The sequence below is a fragment of the Cucurbita pepo genome, chromosome LG09 (genome assembly GCF_002806865.2).
Source record: "Cucurbita pepo subsp. pepo cultivar mu-cu-16 chromosome LG09, ASM280686v2, whole genome shotgun sequence".
Lineage (NCBI taxonomy): Eukaryota > Viridiplantae > Streptophyta > Magnoliopsida > Cucurbitales > Cucurbitaceae > Cucurbita > Cucurbita pepo.
In genome coordinates, this window is record NC_036646.1 from 9090020 (window position 1) to 9105463 (window position 15444).

Here is a 15444-nt window from a genome sequence, read left to right on the forward strand (position 1 = left end):
GTAAGCTTGAATTGTTATACTTCTATTTCTCTCGAGATAAATTATTAACTATATTAATATCATATCATTAAAGCCCAAAACTAAGAACATAGATTAACCCAATACTATTAATAAAAAAAAATTAAAAAGAAAAAATGTATGATCCAAAAGTTTGCCCTAATGGCAAAAGAGACAATAATCGAATGACAATCAAAATTTGGATGTAATAAATTAATGATTGGATTCTCTCAATCATATGACTTTGTACACATGTTTAGATTCTCCTAATTTACAATTAAAAACTTCCACTTGTCTTTTTCCAATCACTTCATCTCATGTGGGGCTATGAGTAATGGTTTCTTGTCTATGTAACACTTCAATTTCGCATCCAATTCTTTCTATACCTCTTTTTTCTTACACAATTTTGGTGTTGGAAAACGACCATTCCAATCATTTCTGAACGAAAACAAATATTGTCTTCTTTAGACTTTTCTTTTCAAGCTTCCTTTCAAAGTTTTTAAAACGCGTATGCTAGGGAGAAGTTTCCACACCCTTATAAATGGTGTTTCGTTCTTCTCTCTAACTAATGTGGGAGACCCAACGTTGTTGCTGGCACTCGTTCCCTTCTCCAATTAATGTGGGACCCTCCATTCCACTCTCCTTCGAGACCCAGCATCCTTGTTGACATACCCCCCTTGTGTCCACCCCTTTTCAAGGCCCAGCCTCTTCGCTGGCACATTACCCGGTGTCTAGCTCTGATACCATTTATAACAGCTCAAGCTCAACGCTAACATATATTGTCCTCTTTAGGCTTTTTCCTTTCGGGCTTTCCCTTAATGTTTTTAAAACGCGTTTGCTAGAGAGAGATTTCCACACTCTTATAAATGGTCGGTCTTTCGTCCTCCTCCCCAACTGATGTGGGATCTCATACGATAATATCTAACTTACATGTTCAATAATAAGACATTGACTTCACGGTAGAATTTCGTTGACTTTAAAGAGTTGTTTTTACTCTTCATTTAAGGATTATTTTAGAGATTCAAATTTTGGCACCATGAGATTATAAATCAAGAACTTTATGTTCTTACCTCTCTAAGATACCTTAAAGTGATGGCATTCTTCAACTGAGAAGCAGCTGATGGACATTCGTTGTCAATTGCTCTCACTGTCTTTGTCTTTTTTTTTGCATTCCCTGAGGTGAAAACTGCCCTCAAATGATCCAAACGAAAGAACTTTCAAAAGGGTGTTCGAGAAATTTGAGACCCAAAAAAGGACAAGGCCACAAGAACTCTCTTTCATTGCCAAATTCCTCTCTCTCTCTCTCTCTCTCTCTCTCTCTCTCTCTCTCTCTCTCTCTCTCTCTCTCTCTAGCCCTTCTCTTTGTGAATAAAACAAAGCAAAAGGTGTAATCTTGAAGATCCAAGATGAGTGATTTCTATACGTGACAGAGACATTCAAACACACAAGAACAGAGACCCACAAAACCTTTCACCCTTTTGAAACTTCTGGGGTTGGTTGGTTGTTTGGTTTTTCAATTCAAGTACTATGGTTATGGAGATTGTGGTGTCGGCGGTTCTGTTGCTGGTCGGAATCGCTGTTCTGGTAGTGATCCATGTCTGTATTGTGGGGAGAGCTTTCAGAGGAGAAAGGGAAGGGATTTGGAGAAGCAATTTGGGGAAGAACCTTTCAAATCAGGATTTGGAGAAGCTGCCTTGTTATGAGTACAAATCAGGGGAGAAACAGAGCACAAATGGCGTTGATTTGGAATGTGTTGTTTGTTTAGAGGGCTTCAAAACAGGGGAAAGATGCAGATTGTTGCCCAATTGCAGGCATAGCTTCCATGTTGAGTGCATAGATTCATGGCTTTTGAAGACACCCATTTGCCCAATTTGCAGAACTTGCGCTGTTGTTCCCAAATTTGGCTTGGTTTTGGAGCACCAAAATGACCCTTTATAAGAGAAAGATGAAAAGGGTATGCTTTTTTTGTTTGTTCAATCAAGTTTAGCTGACAAGTGACACCCACTTCCTCCTCCGCCGAGTGCGGTGGCCGGAGGGAGATGAAGTTCAGAAGAAGCGCCGCCGCCTCCGCCGCCGTCGCCGCCGTCTGTAAGTGGGGTGGAGCTCACAGTTGGAGAATTTGAGGAAGGGGAGGGGCTAAGAGGGAAGAAGAAGATGAAGGGGGGAAAGTGGGGTTAATGGAGAATTTCTTGTGGGTGGGGATTGTTGTCGAATATTTTTCTTTTCTTTGTTTTTTTTTTATTTATTATTTTTTAATAATTTACTTTTGTAATATATGAAGGGGATGAACTTGGGAGATTGTAGAATTTATGGCTGAGTTTCTAGGGGAAGAGATTTGAATAATCTATTTGCTGTCTCGAGCGTAGAAGGACCCAATTTGTTCTCGTTCTAAACGTTCACCTCCTCTATTATCGAGCATTGCATCTTTTTCCATTTCTCGTATCTGAAAAAGACCCCATTCCTTTTCAACTCCGAAATCTATTATCGACCATCTCAAACACAATGGTGAAACTTTTTTATGTCTCTTCCTAGTAAGATGTGATGAAGAACGAATCTCAAATCATAAATCTTTCTTGTGGTAATGACCATGTCACGATGTTCATTGAATTCTCAAACACGAGAACAAGATGTACCATGGTTGTCGATGGTCACGCACATCGAAGGTGTAGATACCAGTATACACAGACATATATGCAGGTCTAGACCCAAAGAAAGAAGAATACAAAGGGAAGAAGGATTTCAAATCTGTTGTTCCTCAAAGAATTGGTCGACTCATCATGTGTTCTTTGAAGGAAAACAATAAAAATGCACCACCACGTAATGAACAAACCCACAACAAACTTAGTTTTCTATTCCTGCCAATATTCAGAACGTAACATCTTATAAATCTCAAGCAAACCATAGCAAGATTCGTGAACGAAGATCATGTTCCGTGCCAACAAGAAAATGAAGTTTTCTTCGGTGCCAAACGTCTCGATTTTCCAATGTTCTGATCTGAAAGGTAACAATGTTTTAGGCTCCTAAGAATGTTTCATAATACCATCATGTACATGGGATCAAAAGACCTGGTTAAAACATGAGATCTTGAAGATGAAAACATTTAAGGACAAAACTTCTTCTCATTTCTTCTCGGTATAGCTCTCCAATTCTCTCCTAAGCTGCAACGAGAAGTCGTCGTTGACATCATCGTCATCCCAGTCGTCTTCCCACTGCTGAGTAATTTCTTTCCCTTCTTCTTTGACTTCCCACTCTGTCATTGACATGATCATTAATAACAATCAGAAATGTCTACGATAACAGAATGCTTAGATTGGTATATCTATTGGAACCAAATTTCTATCAAACCCATAAAGATCAAGAAGCAGATTCGTTTTTTTTTTTTTTTTAATCAGTGAGAGGGAGAGAGAGGATGAACAAGAATCCGCGAGTAAAAAGCTCTACATCCAGCATCTAAGAGAGCGGTCTCTGAGAAATGAGCTCAAGTTACTTGTGATTAGATTCGATTTACTAGGCTAGACACATATCAGAGAGCATCACAATGATAATCCAGTAACTAACTGCCATAACCGATAAAATGTAGGTGTCCCGACGAGAAGCTCTCTTTCTGTCTCTAACCACTTTGTCCTAAGTGATGAAGGTACTCGAAACAATCTATTCACGTTAGCATGCCTATACATCACTTCCAAGTTCCAACCTTTACAAGCAATTTTATTATCAAGACACTGCATGTCAGTTAGCAACTTTAGCACATACATCTTTCAAGAGCTCAATGTAAATGTTCTAATTGTGAAAACGAAATGAGCAGAACATATGAGCTTACTAAACACAAACGAGAGTCCAAGACACCAGCAATGGCACATCTTTGTGGATTTCAAGAATTCGGAGAAAAATTAACTGGAGATTTCTAGCAATATGGACACGTACAAGGACTTAATATATACAGATCAAGAGACAAACATAGCTACCTCGAGCACAATTATTCACAATGCTACGTATCTATAAACAGCTCCAACATTTCCACATCACTCTAGCTTTTTCTGTTTAAGGACAAGTAGAGTTCAAGAGTCCAAGAATTAGATGAGAAGTCATCAAGTGACCAGGCATATGATTTGGATGCTTACATTGAAGATATCTTATTGCTCCCGGAATATGTAAGTACCTTTAACCACATTCCAATTGATAATCATCGACTCTAACCACGTTCTAAAACATAATGGAACGGATCAACTGCAAACCATGAAAAATGATGGTTCAACCCTGGCCTTATCCATGGCTTTATGCCTCTAATCTCTTTGCCTCAAAGCACAGATGTATTGCCCATCAAAATTTTCCAATCAAGCCACAAAAAATGCTTCCTCACCCGCATCTCCATCTATAAAAGTGGGAGCCTCTCAACATGAATTTCTACTTCTTTTCTTGAGAGTAGATCAAGATCAATGCATACCCACCATTTGAGTCTACAACGATTAGAAATTGTTAAACAGCAAAAGGATTTTGCCTCTCTCTATCTCTCTCTCTCCCTTTATTTGAATCTAAAATTTAGAATTTAGAAACAAAGAACCCATTGGACCAAGACCACAATTTATCAATCAAAATCACACCCAGACCATTATTAATTGCACGTCGGGAAACCATGTATGAAAAATAATATACGCTGGAAGTGTGGAACCAGTAGTGAAGAACTTGAAGGAATTAAGAAAGAAAGTAGAAAGATCATAAATCGAACCTTCATTAATCTCAAACTCTTCAAACTCATCATCATCTTCAAAGAGATCAATCTTAACTTCCTCAGTAGCGGTTTTGGATTCAGTCGCCATCACAAAGTTTGAACTGTATAAGGATGTAGAATTCAACAAAAATCAGCAATAAATCCCATTAATCATTAAAAAAAAGATTAATAAATCAGACGAAATGAAGAACTTGCATTAAAATAACAAAGTGAAACCTACTGAACCTAATTTTTTCTAATGTAAGATGCGAATCACACAAGGAACCAAGAATACCAAAAAGAAAAAAAAAATACTAATGAAGGTCTTATTGATAACGTATTTTGCAGAATCTCACAAGAACATGTATCGATATCATCAAAGATCAACAAAAATCATGAAAAATCGAAAACTTCTTCGTTCATAAGTGGGATAAAGAGATGGAAATAGCAAAACACATCGAATCAGTACATCCGAACTGAAATATGCTACTGCGAATGAAATTACCCAAGAACTCCAGAGAAAATTCTAGATCTAAACAAAAAAAATCGTAAAATTGAAAGAATGTAGATTTTAAAGATGAACAGTAAAGATCATTACCTTCGTTCTACTAGGAGGTGGACGCAAGACAGAATGCTAGTGGAAGTCTCGAGAGAGTGTAAAAAAACTGAACCAGCTGAAGAAATCTGCTGATCGAGCAGATGGATATTTAGCCCTAACTATCAGGTCGTAACCCAATCTGCGTCGCGTTCTTCTGTTCGAATCCAGCTATTTCCATTTGCTTTATTTATTTTGTTTTTTTCTTTTTCAATTACTTTTCCCAAATTAGCCGATGGCCCTAAGTTTAGGGCATGGCTCTGATACCATATTAGACGAACACGACTCTCCACAATGGTATTATATTGTCCACCTTGAGCATAACCTTGAGCATAAGCTCTCATGGCTTTGCTTTGGGCTTCCCAAAAGGCCTCGTGCCAATGGAGTTAGTATTTCTCACTTATAAACCCATGATCATTCCCTAAATTAGCCGATGTGGGACTTCCATCATCCAACAAACTACAATACATCTAGCTGATGATACAAAGTTACGGTGGAGATCCAAATACAAGGACATTCAAGATGGGTGATGCACCGTAGACACTTCAGAGAGCTTAAACCAAGAACCCCGATCGTAGTTCTTGACACATTCGAGCTCCCTTATCTCCTGAGATTACATTACATGTTTGAATTGAGGCATACCGTGAATATCTGAATTTATGTTGGATATCCATGATATGTCTGAAAAAGACCGTATTCAATTTTGTTAAAGGACGAGAATGTTCCCATTGAAGGATTTAAAATTTTATTTATACGAGTAAAAGTTCATTTTCTTAAAAAAAAAAATAAACATTATTCATTTTAATAAGAGTTTTGACTAAGTATACACGAATAATAATAATCTTTTACCTTTTATTTGAAGACGTATTTGAAATAAAATTTAAACACGTATTTATTTAAATGTATATTCTTAAATTTTCAAAAAAATTAATAGCATCGAATTTTTAAAAATATCTTTTAATTTTTAAAAGTTTAAAAATTCAAAATTATTTTTTAAAACATTTAAAAGTTCGAATTAAAGTAATTATATATTTTTTAATTTTTTAATTTAAAAGTATTAACTTAAAAAGGTTTAAAGAATATTTTTCAAGATAAGATACAATTATTTTTGTATTAATTTAATTACAAAAATAAAAAATAAAGAGTGAATATTAGTTGGTGGATAGCAGCGCCACCTAAAATTGGATTCCCTAAGTGGGCCCCCACGTCCCCAAATCAACGCCTGCCAGCTCACCCTGACCCCACCCTTTTTGTACTATCTTATTCTGTTTGCGAAGCACCAGATCATACCCCACCTCCCACAACGACTCTAAAGAAAATAATTCGCTTTTCCATTTTTTCTTAAAATAAATAATTACTCTTTAGTGCTCGATCATCCAACTACCGGATAACAAACACTGGACCCCACCACTTTACCGGCGGTTTCCGGTCACCCATTGGCTCTATATACATAACTCTATTCCGATTGTGAATCCTTAATTTGCGGCCATGGGAGACCGTGACGGAGCTTTCAAAGAACCGGAGTCCACCGGAGAAATAGGCGGCGCCGATGCTCATTTGGTCTCCGGAAGATATAATTGCTTATGCTTCCCTTGCTTCGGACCTCGTCGGTCGGTTTCCGATGAGATTTCCTGGTGGGAACGGGCGAAGGCGGGAGCGAGAGCGAGAGCGGAAGCCACCGTAGACGGCGAGGATCACTGGTGGACCGGCGGAGTTAGATCTCTGAAGAAGCTTCGTGAATGGTCCGAGATCGTCGCCGGTCCGAGATGGAAAACGTTCATTCGTCGGTTCAACCGGAACCGGCCCGCTGCCGTGAAGCTTGGGAAATTCCAGTATGATCCCATCAGTTACGCTTTGAATTTCGACGAGGGAATTAACGGCGATGTGGATTTTGAAGAGGAGGAGTGCAACGGTGGGTTTAAGAACTTCTCCGAACGGTTCGCTGCCGTGCCGGCGCCGGTTAAGTCGGCGGCGGATGTATAGGGTTCTGCGGCGGTCTTTTGTCCTTTTCTGGTGAAGTTGACTGGTCGGCTTCCGTCCGGTGGTGGTAACTCAACGTATCTTTTTTTCAACTGATGAGCTGGAAGTTGACCGTTTCCAATTAATTAAGAGGCGCCAATGGCGGCGGTACACGTGGCAATAAGATGGTTTACTTTCTGTGGGAGGGTGACGTGTAGCAAAACCATTGGTAGTTGATATGATTTTGTTTTCTTTTTTTTTCCAATTAAATTTGTATAATTCATTTACCAATAATAGAATTGCATAATTCAAATAGAGTTTCATTTATGTAAATTCTATTATTGTCGAATTTATATCTAATAATATATCATTAAAAATTTAAAAATATTTAAATAAGTTTTGAATTTATAATTTATTTTCATTAAATTCCAAGTGTTATCATGTTCGATCTCTTATCAGAATATTGGGAGTGTTCATAATAATAAAACATTTCAATGTCTTATAATGTTCGAGCTCGAGATGTTAATTTAATTCAAGTGGATTGAGAAATCATACTTCCGTTGGAGAGGGGAACAAATCATTACTTATAAAATTTGGAAACCTCTCCTGAACAGTGTTTTGAAATCGTGATGTTGAAGGTCATACATAACTGGCAGAAGTGGACTATCTGCTAATGGTGGGCTTGAGTTGTTACAAAAGTCCACTTCTACCCACACATATAGCATAGAATTCGTATTTAAATGGGAGAGATAAAACCGTTAGGCCGTCAACCATACGTGTAGAAGTTGATAATATCTACTAACGAGCACACTTCGACCAAATAGAGCATTCAATCCCTATTTAAATGGGAGATATAAAATCGCGAAGCTGACAACTATAAGTAACCAGTAGAAACGGTGGATATCTACTAGTGGACTTGAGTTGTTACAACAGCCCATCAGACATAGAATCCCTATTAAAATCGGTGACAACCATAAGTAACCCATAGAAATTGTGGATATCTACTAGTAGACTTGAGTTGTTACAACAGCCTGCCAGACATAGAATCCCTATTTAAACGGGTAACAACCATAAGTAACCAGTAGAAATTGTGGATATCTACTAGTAGACTTGAGTTGTTACAACAACCCACAAGACATAGAATCCCTATTTAAACGGGTGACAACTATAAGTAACCAGTAGAAACTGTGGATATCTGCTAGTGGACTTGAGTTGTTACGACAGCCCACCAAACATAGAATCCCTATTAAAACCGATGACAACTATAAATAACTAGTAGAAACTGTGGATATCTGACAACCATAAGTAACCCGTAGAAATAGATTTCTACTAGCGGACTTGAGTTGTTACAATCGCCTGCCAGACATAGAATCCTTATTAAAATCGATGACAACCATAAGTAACCAGTAGAAACTGTGGATATCTGACAACCAAACTGTGGATATCTGACAACCATAAGTAACCAGTAGAGATTATGGATATCTGACAACCATAAATAACCAGTAGAGACTGTGGATATCTGACAACCATAAGTAACCCGTAGAGACTGTGGATATCTAACAACCATAAGTAACCAGTAGAAACTATGGATATCTACTAGTAGACTTGAGTTGTTACAACAGCCCACCAGACATAGAATTCCTATTAAAACCGGTGACAACCATAAGTAACCAGTAGAAAGAATCCCTATTAAAACCTGTAACAACCATTAGTAACCAGTAAAAACTCTGGCTGACAACCATAAGTAACCAGTAAAAACTGTGGATATCTACTAGTAGATTTGAGTTGTTACAACAGCTCAGCAGGCATAGGATCCCAAACCCCAAACTCTAAACCCTTCTAATTTTTTACTTAAAAAAATATAGAAATTAATACCAAAAATCAGCCTTTTTATGCGAAGTTTAAAATAAAAAATATAAAATCAACAAAAATAAAGTATTAAATTTTCACCTCTTATAAATTTCCAGTAATTATACTCCATCTTCTTCATGTTCTGCTGTGTTCTTGATCATGATCGCGAAGGTTTCCACACATGGCGGTCTGAGAGACGATCATTTTGAATTACACTTTGAAGCTTCAAATTTGGAAACGTTCACTCTCTCAGAAAATCAAGTTCCAATCAATATCGAAGAAACAAATCATTTTGATCTCATTTCTCTGATAGAATCCACGTTCTATTGATATCGATCAAACTCAAGAAGATTTCAGACAAATTCCGGCCTCCATTGATTGTTCGAGCTGCTCGGAATCGGCAATCCACTCTTCTTCGACCATTGCCAAATCTTCGACACCGAGAAACTTTCCCCGTTACTTCTCCCACTGATTTTCTTACCTTCAACCTCTCCGTTTCCCTGGAAGATTGCAGGCTTTAATTTCTCCTTCATCACCTGTAAATCTGAATCTCCAACGACGTATTGGTAAGTCCCCATTGAATAACATCTTCTCGCGTTTAGGTGATTTTGGTTGCTGCTTTCTCCTTCCTCTTCTATTTGTTCTTCGTGTTCTTGTTCTTCTTCGCTGTTTATTTTTTTGAATTTGCCGAGTCTCACTGAGAAAACTCTCATTTCCCTCGAAGATTCATCGATTGTTGTTGTTACTCGTTTCTGATGATTTCCAGGAATAGGATTTTCTGGTTGCCTGTGAGAACTATTTCCGCGCCCTAAAATCTCGTCCAAATTAGGGTTTTCGAGAGGAAAATTAGAGCTCAAAAGAGAGGCTCTGCAGAGAGGGCAAGTGGAGTTCGATAGCAGCCATGTATCTATGCAATTGATATGAAAAGCATGGCTGCAGATGGGAAGCGATCTCAGCCTGTCGTGATATGAAAACTCATTGAGACAAACGGCGCAATCGAACGGCTCTTTCAAATCCATAATATCTCTGTACAAGAACACTGGCAAAGCGTCGATGAAGGATTGATCGAGGCCTGAATCATGAAGGCGAAAGAGCTGCTGGAGCTGTCTTTGGAGTGTGTGAGATCCAGGCCTTTCTGAGTATCGATTGGAGTGATGGTAGATTGACGGGGAAGATCTTTTCAGCAGAAATCGAACGAGCAAATGGAGTAAACCAGAAACGAAGAAGATGACTGCTAGAATCACTATAACTAGAAGAAGAATTGGGCTGATGCGGCTGAAAGAAGCAGAAGAAGAAGAAGAAGAAGAAGAAGATGAGGGTACAGAATCATTCGATATTGAATCAGTGCCAACATCAAAAGGTGAAAGAGGAGATGGGTATATCAGATTACCATCTTTTTGCATCATTTCATTTGAAAATCTTGACATCTCAGGAGATATAATACTCAATAACAATCCCTTTTCTTTGTTCCAGGTAATGGATGATGAACTTTCTGCTTTTTGATCGAAAAAAAGCTGAAAGAGATAGAGAAAGATGATATAATCTTATGCTGAAGAAGGTTGCATTGTACCTAACCTACCATTTGATGCAGAAAACGAAGGAAGCCATTAAAAAACTAAGGTATTCTTTGGCTGGTGAAGATGGGTCTGCAGATTTCCATTGTTTATGCGCCACAGAACAAGAGGAAGAGGGTTGGGATTTGATTGGCTTTGTTTTAGTGTGAAAGCCAAGGTGGGTAAGGCTGAGATTGGCCATCAAAGTGGCAGTTGAGCCCTACAGTGATTGAAGAGACTAGAAGAATTTCATACATTTCAACAAAACAACTCCCAAATTTGAAGGCCCATTTTCTACCAAACTATCACAAGGTACACTTTCTTTCACCTGCTCTCAACAAAAACCTGATATATGGGAGTCTTTTTCTTTACCCTGTTTCCTTGAATGTCAAAGATTCTGGTTAGGAAATTGCTGAAAAAGGTATGGATGTGTGAAGAAAATGTGGTGTGTGTGAGTTTAGAGGAGGTCCACCATTAATATAGCAACTCGATTACCCACAGGAGCCTGTTTTCTCTTTATTTATCAGCCTTCAATGATGAGTTTTCCCTGTCTAATAGCCTGCTAACCACAGCATTCTTTCCACTAATGGTGGCGACATCATTAACTTAGAAGATGAATCTAAAGTTACTTTGATCTCCATGTGATATGAGACAAAGTGAAAAACTAACAAAGACATGGTCCTAAAGGGATAATTAGAAAATGAATAGGTTCAAAGAGGAGAGTGACCAGACCAGAGAAAGAGAAATGTGGGCAGAACAGAGATCTGAAAGTATCGTATAGAACAGAAGAATTTTGCTTGATTTGTCACTAAAACTCAACCAATATGACAAAGGAATAAAATGAAGGGCTTAGAGAAATGGGTGATATGTGGGGTCTTCGCTGCCTTTTCCTTGCACGCATGGCCTTCAAAATATCCTCTTTGATTATGACCATTCATACACCCATCACCATGCGCCTTCTGTAACATAACACCCTTGTCTCTAGGAAAGATATCTACCGGTGAAGAATATTTTGGATATATAAACAAAAAACATCTCGATAGTAAACCGCCCTCGGGTTGACTTAGTAGTTAACGGGGACCATGTAAATAGCCGAGAGCTTATGGGTTCAAGCCATAGTCACCTCGGGTTGACTTAGTAGTTAACGGGGACCATGTAAATAACAGAGAGCTTAAAGGGAATGGGTTCAAGCCATAGTCACTCATAGATATACTGATGTAAAATCTTTTGGTAGAATTCTAAAGTGAAATTATGTGTAATTAAAGTAGTTAAAGCAAATGAATCATGTTATCGAAGAAAAGAAAATATCGACATGTATATGTATACTAGAGAGAACTTAGTTGAAAAGGGTTTTATTTGTTTCTTGGGATTCTTAAATATGTTCGCCCCACATTCGTCTGAACTTTTGGCTTTTCTGTGGACTTGGTGGTAGAAATCTCGTGAGAATTAAGAGGTCAAACTTCCTTATTTCAAAGAAATAATTATTTCTTTTGTGCTTCTTTGGAGAAGAAGAGATCATTGTGCTGTAGAAATATAATGATTTGGACGTGACCTTGATGCCTTGCAATCTGGTCTTTTTGGTGCTCATGCCTTTTCTCCTTTTTCGAAACTTTTTGGTGTTCATGCTTCTTTTTCTAATGAATATGATCTATATTAAATATTGTATCTTGGTGTTCATGCTGTTTTGTAATCAAATTTGATATCAGAACCATCCGCACCATCCGCACTGTGAGATCTCACATCGGTTGGGGAGGAGAACGAAATATTCTTTATAAAGATGTAGAAACCTTTCCCTAGCAGATGTGTTTTAAAAACTTTTAGGGGAAGCCCGAATGGAAAAACCCAAAGAGGACATTATCTGTTAGCGATTGGCTTGGGCCGTTACAAATGGTGTCAGAGCCAGACACTGGGCGACGTGTTAGCGAGGAGGCTGAGCTTCGAAGGGGGGTGGACACGAGGCGGTGTGTCAGCTAAGACGCTTGGCTCCAAAGGGGGTGGTTTGGGGGTCCCACATCGATTGGATGAGGGAATGAGTACCAGCGAGGACACTGGGTCCCAAAGGGGATGAATTATGAGATCCCACATCAATTAGGGAGGAGAACGAAACATTCTTTCCAAGGGTGTAGAAAACTCTCCCTAGTAGACACGTTTTAAAAACCTTGAGTTAAATATTTGATGTAAATTTTTGCCACAATTTCAAATTAAACTGATTTCTATATTTCTCTCTCACGTGCGATCTCCTCTCTATAAGTTACCTTATGAAATAAACGTAATGCTCTTCCAAGATGCACCATGCTAACGCTTGTGCTTCTTCGTGTCACAGGGAACAATGGAGCGTAATAGGTTATTTCAAGTGGTTCGGGGAGCACAAAGAGGATGGCTAGGCGGGAAAGTTTATGACCATTCTCTTGAGTATAGAAATCAATCATTTTTCAGGTAGCCCAACCTACCACCATTCTCATTAAAACTCATTTCTTACCCAACTCCCGGATGTGGAGTGATGCCACAGCAAGGAAGGCAACCTTTACAACATGAAGCCATGGCAAAAGCGACAACGACATGGCAACGGCCCCCAACGGGTCACTGGAAGCTAAATATTGACGCTTCATGGATAGCGAAATGGGTCGAGGGACCTAGCATTGTTTCAAAAGTCGAACAAAAGGCAATCTGTAGCACTTGGAAGATCAAAGTTATGGATTTGGCTGCAATTCTTGAAGGGCTTAAGATGCTTGTTGTACCAACCGACCATTGCCCTGTTCTTGTTCAATTAGACTCCATTCACTCTTTGTACCCTCCCTCTGAAATGAGTGCTTCGTGGATCACTTCCACTGCCCATTCCTCCCTCACCACCAATTGAACCCGCTTAGCTATATCGATATCGAACCCTTTGCTCCAAATCACTTTCCCCATCAAAAGTTCGAGAAGAATCTCGCTAAAAGTCATGGATGTCGAGCTTGAATACACTTTCCTCCATGGAGTGGCAAATGATAGGGCAATCATTTTTTACCATATACAGGTGGCATGGTCATACTTGTCCAGAGCGGATTGCCCCTACATGTATGTCCATTCTAAACCATTTACCTTGTTTTTATTGCATGTATTATATTCTAGCTTAGTTATTTACCTCTTGTAATTTTGTTGGTGCATGACTCCTTGACGTTTCTCTTACTACTTACTAGCATAGTCCTTACCTCGTTCTTAGAAAACGGTCTTCAACCTTGTTTTCTAAGAACGAGGTAAGGACTATGAGATAAGTCGTTTGCGCCACCAAGAATCCAAGCTCGAGTTCTCCAACTTGCTTAACTTTCTCAAGGGTTAGAGTAACTACGATGTCAATGGGTAGCAGAGCCAATAAAATAGTTGGACAAGTCCCATGCTGACTTATAGATCGCAACGAAGAGTAGATGCTCTATTTACAAGTTCCTAATAGTGTTTGGGACCTCGCGTAGAAAAGATTGCTACCAAAGTCGATATACCCTTGAGCTTTCAAAAGTTTATCAATAGTACACGTAAATAAAATAAAAAATAAAAATACTCGTGTACGAACCAAAAAACTAAACCTTTTCTTCAAAATTTATATTTTTTTTTTTTTTTTTTTTTTTTTTTTTTTTTTTTTTTTTTTTTTTTTTTTTTAGAAAAGCAAAGTAGTAGAGCCATGAAACATTTCAACAACAGCTATGTGTACTTCCACTTACCACAAAACATGAAAAGCATTCATAATTTTACATTCTAATTGTGACATACCAACACAACCAACAACATTGTTTCATTACAAACAACAAGCCATGTGGATGGAACAGTTCAATTCCATGTCTTTTTGTGCAAGTGAGGCATAGATAATGTGAATCTAGTAAGGCCCTTACAGATCAACATGTCCAGCAATATCATTATCATTCTCACTCGAATCACTTTCCTCATCACTTACTTCCTCTTCACTCTCATCTTCCGCGCTCGCATTCACCACATTTTCCCTTTTCGCGTAGCGTTCACAGTACTCTGTCATACCAAACAAACAACACACGTAAAAGTAGAGACACTATTATGCAAAACCCGAGATCACACTGTAGAGAATTTACAGTTTAGGACTAAAACGACGCAAATCTATAGGTTCCGAACTAATATTGTACACAGGGAGTCGATACCCCTAATGGAGGAGCCATGCCAAACAAACAACCCACGTAAAAGTAGAGACACTATTATGCAAAACCCAATATCACACCGTAGAGAATTCACAGTTTCAGGACTAAAACGACGCAAATCTATAGGTTCCGAACCAATATTGTACACAGGGGGTCAATACCCCTCATGGAGGAGCCATACCAGACAAACAACACATGTAAAAGTAGAGACACCATTATGCAAAACCCGAGATCACACCGTACAAAATTACAATTTCAGGACTAAAACGACGCAAATCTATAGTTCCAAAACAATATTGTCCACGGGGAGTTGATACCCCTAACGAACGAGCTACATTTTCAACAATACCAAGTATATACATACCAAAAGAAGCAACGTTCATTTACGAACACGATATGGTACTATCACGACACAACATTCATTCTATACTTTTCAAAAGAAATTCATACCTTTGACCTTTTTATCGTACTGGTTCCTGTCTTTTAACATTAAAGACGCTGCGTCGCCGTTAAGCGGGTCTGAAGGATTGGGATAGAGCAAAAGCTGTGGAAGGAAAACTTCAAAAACATTCAATAGGTCTGAAAAATGGAAGTATACAACAGAAAAGAAGTAAAGAAAAAAAAAAAAAAAAAAAAAAAAAA

The 15444-nt window shown here is 38.5% G+C and overlaps 3 protein-coding genes and 1 long non-coding RNA gene across 6 annotated transcripts in view; 2 read left to right on the top strand and 2 right to left on the bottom strand.

Annotated features, from left to right (window-relative positions):
* The first annotated feature begins 1524 nt into the window (after positions 1 to 1524).
* On the top strand, positions 1525 to 1935 carry LOC111802169 (RING-H2 finger protein ATL56-like). Its single transcript, XM_023686434.1, has one exon. It carries the CDS (start codon positions 1525 to 1527, stop codon positions 1933 to 1935), a length of 411 nt encoding a protein of 136 aa, XP_023542202.1.
* Positions 1936 to 8228: 6293 nt separating this feature from the next.
* Positions 8229 to 10588, bottom strand: LOC111801441 (RING-H2 finger protein ATL46-like). Its single transcript, XM_023685439.1, has 2 exons — positions 9210 to 10588; positions 8229 to 8615 (listed from the first exon to the last, which is right to left on the bottom strand). The coding sequence occupies exon 1, from the start codon at positions 10535 to 10537 to the stop codon at positions 9464 to 9466; it is 1074 nt and encodes a 357-aa protein (XP_023541207.1). The 5' UTR covers positions 10538 to 10588; the 3' UTR covers positions 8229 to 8615; positions 9210 to 9463.
* LOC111801445 lies at positions 10335 to 13791 on the top strand. Its single transcript, XR_002816139.1, has 3 exons — positions 10335 to 10470; positions 10584 to 10975; positions 12987 to 13791. It is a non-coding gene; the product is annotated as an uncharacterized LOC111801445 (long non-coding RNA).
* Positions 13792 to 14326: 535 nt separating this feature from the next.
* Positions 14327 to 15444, bottom strand: part of LOC111801442 (ubiquitin-conjugating enzyme E2-23 kDa-like) — a 3931-nt gene continuing 2813 nt past the window's right edge. For all 3 annotated transcript variants that reach the window (XM_023685442.1, XM_023685441.1, XM_023685440.1), the window contains 2 exons: positions 15253 to 15381; positions 14327 to 14659 (listed from right to left, as the gene is read on the bottom strand). In XM_023685442.1, coding sequence (XP_023541210.1) covers positions 14523 to 14659; positions 15253 to 15381 — 266 coding nt within the window. In that variant the 3' untranslated portion in view covers positions 14327 to 14522. The remainder of the gene's footprint in view (positions 14660 to 15252; positions 15382 to 15444) is intronic.

What these genes read in the sequence shown, in the direction of transcription:
- LOC111802169 (XM_023686434.1), top strand. Translation starts at nt 1,525, where the DNA reads ATGGTTATGGAGATTGTGGTGTCGGCGGTTCTGTTGCTGGTCGGAATC.
- LOC111801441 (XM_023685439.1), bottom strand. Translation starts at nt 10,537, where the DNA reads ATGTCAAGATTTTCAAATGAAATGATGCAAAAAGATGGTAATCTGATA.